The sequence below is a fragment of the Mytilus edulis genome, chromosome 10 (assembly GCF_963676685.1).
Source record: "Mytilus edulis chromosome 10, xbMytEdul2.2, whole genome shotgun sequence".
In the NCBI taxonomy this organism is placed as follows: Eukaryota; Metazoa; Mollusca; class Bivalvia; order Mytilida; family Mytilidae; genus Mytilus; species Mytilus edulis.
Genome location: NC_092353.1, coordinates 65,040,951 through 65,050,506, shown reverse-complemented (window position 1 = coordinate 65,050,506; position 9,556 = coordinate 65,040,951). Strand labels below are relative to the sequence as shown.

Sequence of the window (9,556 nt, the reverse complement as noted above, 5' to 3'; positions counted from 1 at the left end):
ACGAGCATCAATTTTAACGTTATGTTTTATTTTAGAATTCCTATTAAAAAAAGGACTAGCATCAATTTTAATGTGTATGTTTTATTTTAGACTTCCTCAAAGAAAAAGGACTAGCATCAATTTTAATGTGTATGTTTTATTTTAGACTTCCTCAAAGAAAAAGGACTAGCATCAATTTTAATGTTTATGTTTTATTTTAGACTTTCTATTAAAGAAAAAGAACTAGTATCAATTTTAATGTTTATTTTTTTATTTTAGACTTTCTATTTAAGAAAAAGGACTAGCATCAATTTTAATGTTTGTTTTATTTTAGTTTTCCTATTAAAGAAAAAGAACCAGTGTCAATTTTAATGTTTATGTCATTTAGACTTTCTATTAAAGAAAAAGAACTAGCAGGCGCGTAGCTACGTTTACGTCAAAACGCCCGGGCGTACACTTGAATTTTGGTTAAAAAAAATGATTTTAATCTCAATAAATTAAGAAGATCTGGTTTAAAGCACACCAGTCTTTTAAATCTTTCTTCAATAGCTTGCATTGAAATTGCGAATAAAAGTGACAAACTTTTCTTTCGATCAAATGGTATAATATATTATATCGTATTATATATTTGTTCATTTTTTTGTCAGTCAAAGTCTGAATCTTCTGGAAATTCTTCTTCCTTTGTTTTAAAGCAATTCAAAATTAGCTGAGATTCGATATGTGCTTTGAATGTTAGACGAGCATACATTTATGACGCAAAAACAAGAAATAGAGAACCTAGAGTTCATCGGAGGCGCCAACATTTAGGTTCAATATGTGGTAAAAGTTTTTTTTAATATTAATAATTTTGTCAAACCTTCATGAAATTTTACGAAAGTTGGACAGAAGCTTTTTATTCTCAAAAGAGTATCCAGACCATAATGATGAATTTATATTTTTAATTTTGGAAGAAGTTAATATTCCAGTTCAAGACAAAAAAAATCTAAAAAAAATAAAATTGAGAATGGAAATGGGGAATATGTCAAAGAGACAACAACCCAACCATAGAACAGACAACAACAGAAAGTCACCAATAGGTCTTCAATGCAGCGAGAAATTCCCGCACCCAGACCCGTCCTTCAGCTGGCATTATTTAAAATCCTGTTATGGACTGATAAAAAGATTCATTTTTCGCGGGAAGCGGTAATCTAGCGAGAACCACGGTTCCACGGAACCCTTTACGAATTTTCATAATGCACCTAAACATCTTTGCAATTAATCATTTCACATCCATTAACTACATTTGCACAAAAAGGGGCTTTGCCCCACGGTTCCTTTTAAACACATTTTAAAGTAACTGGTTTGGATATTTTCTCTAACACCAATGACCATTAGATTTTAAATCAACACAATGAAAACATTAAACATAAAAGATAAAAAAAAAAAAAAAAAAAAAAAAAAGTAGTCTATAAGGTATGTTCAACTTGCTATTGATTAGTTTTTAATGACAGAAATGGTCCTCCACCTCGAACCCACTACTAGAAGGTGTTATAACCTGGGTCGGATTGGGGCTCTCAAACCCGTGGCCGAGGTTGGGGCGTACACTTAAAAATAGCATAGCTACGCCACTGACTAGTATCAATTTTAATGTATGTTTTATTTTAGACTTCCTAATAAAGAACAAGAGGCTGTCACAACGACAGCAAACAGGATTTATTAACATTTATTTGTGTCCTGGCAATATCACAAAAACCATTACTGATGAATGGTGAAAGTGAAAATCGTCAATATCAAATTTGACCTCCATTTTGTCATCAGTATCAACATATTAAAATTTCCAAGCGAGATACCCCAAGTTTGGAGTTTGAAGTTCAAAATGCAGTCGACAACAGAAAATATTGATTTAAAATATTTTTTTCTTGATAATTAGATTATTTCATTATTTTTTCAATGTTATCTGCTATGGAAAAATTAACTGCGACGAAAAATGGACTTTTTATTAAAGATTGCATATATTTTGGCGTTAATATTGAGTCACTGATAAGGTCTTTGCATCGGAACTAAACACATTTATTCTAAAAACAGTTGTTGGCATGACACGGGTTATGTTCTTCTCATATATGTTATGATGGTATGATACTAAACCCCTAACGGGAAGGATTGTGCCTGATGTTCATATGATGAAATCATAATCTTTCAGTCAGTTTAATTGAAGTCTGGAGCTGGCATGTCAGTTAACTGCTAGTAGTCTGTTGTTATTTATGTATTATTGTCATTTTGTTTATTTTCTTTGGTTACATCTTCTGACATCAGACTCGGACTTCTCTTGAACTGAATTTTGATGTGCGTATTGTTATGCGTTTACTTTTCTACATTGGCTAGAGGTATAGGGGGAGGGTTGAGATCTCACAAACATGTTTAACCCCGCCGCATTTTTGCGCCTGTCCCAAGTCAGGAGCCTCTGGCCTTTGTTAGTCTTGTATTATTTTAATTTTAGTTTCTTGTGTACAATGTGGAAATTAGTATGGCGTTCATTATCACTGGACTAGTATATATTTGTTTAGGGGCCAGCTGAAGGACGCCTCCGGGTGCGGGAATTTCTCGCTACATTGAAGACCTGTTGGTGAACCTCTGCTGTTGTTTTTTATTTGGTCGGGTTGTTGTCTCTTTGACACATTCCCCATTTCCATTCTCAATTTTATTTTTATGATTTTTTTTTAAAAGCATGAACCCATATTGTCAAAGGTACATTAAAGACAATAGAAACAATAGGGAAAATAATAAAAATATGAATGTTATTTCTAATGGCTATTGACAACAAGAAAATTGACTTAAATTTTTTTTTTTGAAGAATCATATTTGGAAATCCTTCTTAAAGTTCACTTGCTATGGATTTTTTTTTTTATCACATTTAAGATAAAAAAAAAAAAGAATATCAAAAAATATAACAGGGTATAATTGTTTTCCGTTTAATTTAATGATAACTATTTATAAGATTAATCAAGATTCAAGATTCAAGATTTTATTTATCAATGACATAGCACGTGTACTGATTAATGTAAAAAATTATATGTCCTTCATTCTTGTGTATGATAAAGTTCTTGTAAAAATTTGTCTCTACTTATAGTTAATAATTTGAAATTTTAAAAACTGTTCATATAGTGTTATTTCATAAATCTGTTCTGTAGCTTGTACAGTGTAGTTTGAGTTCGGTAATATGTTGAGATAATTAAAAGTTACAAGTAAAAACGTATCAAAATATCTGTTCAAGTTTTACCTTCCTGTTTTTAGACATTTCCAAAATAATCCGCGAAAAGGGAGGTAACCTCAACGAAACATTTTTTCGATGATTGCTTCATAAATAGTTGTTTACATAATTTTCTGCGGTTGCAAAATACTGGATGTCAAAGGTAATTAGATTCTGGAAAAATTCAAATCTGGAAAAAATTATTCTATAAAAGCAAAGAAGGGACATATACTATCAGTTACTGATAATTAATTAAAGCATAGTTTGAGATTATCAATTATATTTCGTGGGGGCGTGCCTCCTGTTCCTATCCATGGACATGGTCATGGGAAGATCGACTATCTATATATGAGGGGTTCATATAATCGACCATATATTATATATGGACAGAATGAAGTGCCGAACGGCTAGCTGCATGTTTTGCCAGACAGGCTAAATTGTGCCGTGGGACTTGTTTCTTTTCTAATCTCGCTCCTACTTTAATCCTATAACATGTCCTATTTCTCAATATTTTTTTTTACTATTAATATACCACCCGAGCATTAAAAAAAAATATTAAAAAATGAAAATATCAGTATAAAAACGTTTCTCCTCTCACTTTTCCAACACGTAATCGGGAAAGCGAAATCGAGAAATCTACATTAGCATGAAATTGTGGAATCAGGAAAATTCATTTCACGTTTTTTGGGTTTTTGCTTTCTCCATTTTGCTTTCTCGCATTTTCGATTTCCTTTATATTTCACGTTTACAAAGTGAAAGGAGAAAACACGAAAATGCGAAAAGGCAATATGGCCACATCTGACCACCACAATTAATCTGTACCTCTTCATTCAAAATTATGTACAAGAAACTATTATTGTATTATTTGTCAGATAAGCAATAACTCTGTGTGTGTGTGTGTCTGATAATTTTTCATTGTAGTCATTGATTTTCCTTTACAGATGTCAGAATACATTGCACCAGTGGGAGCGACTTTACTACCCCATATTGGAGGAATCTTAGGTGGTTTTGTGTCAAGAAAGAACATGAAGACATGGTTTGAGGTAGGTACACTCTCTGCATTAAGCTTGTGTAGAAAATAATTTAGTAATCAAAGATAAGTTTATTGCATTGGAAGTAGGTTGATAAGTAGATTGATTTAATGACCTACTTACATATATCACTGGGGGTAAAGATGATGACTGTAATTTAATTAACAGTCACCTATATTGTCTGTTTAAGTGTTTCCATATTATTTCTATACAAAGCATACTTAATGAATGGCTGTTATCTATTTTGAATTTATTGAACCATAAAACTAATTTTTGACTCTTCACATTGAATAATCCACAAAGCGGATTATGTAAAATGTGAAGAGTCAAAAATTAGTTTTATGGTTTAATAAAATCAAAATAAATTATTGCTATTCATTATAAATAAATTTCTATCAAAAATATGGCTCAAAGAACTTTTTATATTAACAAAAACAACGTACACACATATTGGCGTATGAATACTCAATGTCAGAGTGGGCGTGTCACCATCAAAATTGACAACATTGAAAATAAAACTATTAATTTTAACCAATCAGAAAACAGTAAATACACCAAATTTATTTATATTGGTATGAAGTAAATTTATAAAAGAATCACACAGACACAAATTACTACCGAGGAAATGTGTATGAAACTGGAAATTCTATTTCATTGTATTTTGATTTTCTAAATTCAAAATATTAGGTTTCTGAGTCATGAGGTTTTGGTCATTGAAAAAGATTTTCAAGTTTCCATACAATAACTCAAAAGTGCTTTCAGCAATTTTTATGAAATTTTGATTAATTGTTTATGTCTATTAAAAAAGCTTCTTATGTTTCATAAAAAATTGGCAACCGGTTTACATCTATTGTAATAACCTTCTTAGGTGTTTTTTTATTTCTGATATGACATTGAGGAGTTATTCAAACTTTATTCTTTGTAAAAACAAGGGATGTATCATGCACTCATGGAGTAGCTTTTTATTGTTACAATATTAACATAGATAACCTTTTTCAGCATTTAGAAAAACCTTCATGGAAACCACCTAACTGGGTATTTGGTCCAGTCTGGACAACCTTATACACAAGTATGGGATATGCTTCGTACATGGTGTGGAGAGATGGTGGTGGTTTTAATGGTGAAGCAACAATACCACTTGCCTTATATGGTTCACAGCTTGCACTTAACTGGGCTTGGTCACCACTCTTTTTTGGTGCTCATAAAATAGGCGCTGTAAGATATATAAAGCTTATGAAAGAGATGCAAAATTTTATATAAGAAAGGCTGATGTATAAATACACTATTTAATTTGGTTCAGAGATGTTTTTCAAAATACATGTAAATACATTATTTTACCTGAATAGCTAAGTAGTAGGACAGTGGCTTTCTATGTTGTGATGTTACACTATTGTTTCGGATAAAGGTGAAGATTGGTACCTATTACAAAGTTTTGCTACACCTCAGGACAATAGATGCACCTCAGGGGACAATAAACTTACTAATCCACTCATACCCAGTCAATAAGTATACAATATAGAACTAATGTAATCAATTTAGCCAAATAAGTAATTCCTACAAATAATTTAGTGTTGAAATCTCTTTTTCTTTCTTATTTCAGCGGTCGAACATTTCAATATAGATTATCTTTCATCGTAATGAATTTTTTGTCCATCATACTGTTAACTTAGATTATCAATCAATGCTCTAATTTGTGAGTAAATGTTCATTTAAAGATATGTTATGTTCTACCTCGCTTTGCTCGTCTCAAAATAAATATATTCTCATTCTATATAAAGAAACAACAAAGACTAATATAGCAGGAGATACACTCTAAATAGTTTTAATTTTTTTCAAAATACATATGTATGATCATAACTCCATATTACAGCATGCGTCATATTATTCATCTCAACTGTTCATGCTAATATCTGCAAAAAGAAAATACAAAGAATAAGGATTTGTACAAAGCACAATATTACAATCTTAATTTAATAAAGTTGTCGAACAAGTTTGGTGTGTGAAATCTCGATGAAATGAGAAGGGAGCTAAACAGTATATGGAGTAAAAAAAAAAAATTACTCAGCATCAGAAATAGTAAGAATCTCAAAATGAAAAGAAATACAATTTGTATGATTGTAAGGACGACATTTAAAAGGTTTTAACTATTTTTTTTCAGTCTTTAATTGAGATGGGATTTCTATGGGGAACAGCAGGTGCTTGTGGATATGCCTTTGGAACTGTCAATAGAACTGCTGGTTTATTGTTCATTCCATACATGGCATGGTTGACATTGGCAACAGCTTTAACATACAGAATATGGAAAGACAATAAAGATAAAATAGACTAACTTTTTATATTACCTTTATATGAATGTGATTAAAGAAAAAAATATTTAAAGAAAACTGGCTTTTTGTATATTTTAGTACAAGTATTTAAAAGACATGCAACATAAGAGGTCATCCATAATTGTCAACCATTTTCCAAAGTGTACAAAACGTACACTTTTTCCGAACCCCAACCCTCCCTCAAAAAGTGTACATCAACCATTTTCAGATTTCAAGACAATCAATCATTCTCAATGAAAAGAAGATCCTGTCTAGTATAGTTTAGTTTAACCCAAAAATTTGTACTAAAATAAACCGAAACATATCTGACTGTTTTATTTTTTTAATTTTTTTTTAAAGCATACAGTAAAAATGTTGATTTTTAACCCCTTCCCCTCAAGTGTATGTTTTGTACACTTGGAAAATGTTTGACAATTATGGATGACCCCTAAATACAAATTTGCATTGGAATTTTTATAACTTGCTGCCCTTTATAATATTTTGATCACAGATGTTTTTAAGCACAAAACTCACAAAGCCAGACTACATGTTTCATAAAAGCATAATGCTCACCAATAAACCATTAAATGACTACAAGGTCAAGTGAAAACTAGAATCTAAACATTATAATTAATTTACTATAGATCAACAAAAGCAGACCATTTAAATATACCCCTGCTTTAAAACTAGATGCTCCAAAGAACCTGTGTCGCTCACATGATGTTTTTATTTACAATTGATGCATGAAATAATGCAACTGTTATACATTTGCTCTTGTTTCAAAGATACAAGTCCCAAAATGCATTTTCCCCTCATGCACTTATTTTAGCCATGTCTGCCATGTTGGTTGGCAGGCAGTGTCATCAGTCACATTTTAGAATAAATGTGACTCCTAATGTTGTCAATTTTTTGCGTAGTATAATGCTATCATGTCGTCGTCTGATTTGTCGTCCGAAGACACATTGAGTGTCCTGACAATAACTTTAGTTTAAGTGAATGGATCTCTATAATTTTTTACCAAAAGGTTCAATACCATTAAAGGAAGGTTGGGATTGATTTTGGGGGTTATGGTTCCAACAGGTTAGGAATAAGGGGTCAAAAAGGGGCCCGAATAAGAATTTGTATACAACCGCAAAAAAAAAATTTGGGATCATATAATGGTATGATGTTGTCGTCTGCATCGTCCGAAGGCACATTGGTTTCTGGACAATATCTTTAGTTTACATGGATGGATCTCTTTGAAATTTAATTAGAAGGTTCAAAACCACAAAAGGAAGGTTGGGATTGATTTTGGGGATGATGGTCCTAACTGTTTAGGAAAAAGGGTCCCAAAAGGGGCCTAAAACAAGCATTTTCTACTTTCAGGATAATAACTTAGGTATCTGTATTTCAATTGCTCTGAAATTGTTCCACAATCTTTTATACCACAAATAGAAGGTTTGTATTCATTTTGGGGGTTACGGTGCAAACAGGTGAGGAATTAAGGGAGGTAATCCAAGCACTCGCACCCGCAAAGTTGAAAGGGATTAATATAAGTTGCGAAACTTGTTTCCCAATCCACTATAAATAAATATGTTTTTAACTAATCCAAAAGTAATCCAAACATAATATGTTGGATTACCTCCCTTACACTGTCTGCTTTAAAATTATGTATATAGAAATATTGTATTTTTTTAGGTGGTTAGCTGTCAATTTACTTTAAGAAGTTTAAGAATGGAGAAAAATGGGAAAAAAGTATAATGATAGGTGAAAAATATCCTTAAAATTATATAATACAAAAATATAAGACCCCCATTGATACATTGAAGTGTACCCTCCTACTAGCTGTGGAACCGTAGCTCTTAGGTCTTTATGATAATTTATTACCGTACTATTATTGACCCATAGAGCTATGGATTTTATCTATTTCAAAACATTTGGAATTGCGACCATGGTTAAGGACAATGGTTCGCAAATAGTAAAATATTATAACAAGGACATGTATAAGAGCTAAGGGTTTTGCAGCTACCCTCCTGAATGTTTGGTTTTTGATTGATGTCTCACCCACATTTATTCTAAGAAAGATTTCTGTAAGTTAAAGTATCACACACGTATCATGAAACTTTTTCATTTTATTATCAGTATTACATATTTTTACGTACCTGTTCCAACCGGCAAAACATATCCAGTATTTCTGTAAGTGATGGGAACATGTTCTACCCCAATTTTTCTGTCTGCAGAAATAGCCGTTCCTTTGCTCCTACTTTGTTTCTTGATTATTAATTCTGGAATGTCACAAGATTGTTTTCTACTTCTGTTTGCTGATATTTGGTGAATTAAATTTAAATGGTTTTGACAAATGTTAGTTCCATCATCATCATGAGGATTGGAGTCACAATGTTATAAGCCCTAGCTCTACAAAAAGTTGTGTTTAAGTCTGTTGATTGAAACTGTTCAAATTTAACGGTATTTGCAGATCACAATTGATTTATGCAATTTTCCTAAAGAAAGTACATTCTACACTCATAATGGTTAAAATATGTTTTAGTGGTTGACATTTAGTAAACTTGTGTGTCTGCCATTTGTGTAGATCTTCTCTCTCTTATTACTGAAGAGTTTCAAAAAGGGGACATAACTCACTAGTCAGTTCAGCATCTTCCGAAGCAAGGTTGTCGTCTCTCCGAACTTTCCCAAAGTCCTGCGTTTAACACTTGCACAATCATTGCATTGGTTGCTGAGTTTATGAGCTTCGGTCCTTGCTTGGAAGATGTCAGTTCAGGAGCTTTAGTCTGTACTTTATTACTGGAGACACATATTAAAGGAGATGAGCAAATCTAATTGGTTTTAAATTGTTTAAAAAAATTAAAACCGATTCATTTTCTTTAAACTTTGAATATTTAATATTATTTTGATAAAAGGTCTGACTAATGCAATCATTGCATATACAGGTAAGGATCAATAAAAACTATATGTAGGTGGCTTTAAGAGTTATTGCCCCAAAATATTTTGGGTTATATTTGAAGAGAAAACAACCT

The 9,556-nt window shown here is 31.8% G+C and overlaps 1 protein-coding gene across 1 annotated transcript; it reads left to right on the top strand.

Annotated features, from left to right (window-relative positions):
• Positions 1-3,258: 3,258 nt before the first annotated feature.
• On the top strand, positions 3,259-6,620 carry LOC139492247 (translocator protein-like). Its single transcript, XM_071280442.1, has 4 exons — positions 3,259-3,368; positions 4,147-4,248; positions 5,236-5,451; positions 6,395-6,620. The coding sequence occupies exons 1-4, from the start codon at positions 3,360-3,362 to the stop codon at positions 6,563-6,565; spliced, it is 498 nt and encodes a 165-aa protein (XP_071136543.1). The 5' UTR covers positions 3,259-3,359; the 3' UTR covers positions 6,566-6,620.
• Positions 6,621-9,556: the final 2,936 nt, after the last annotated feature.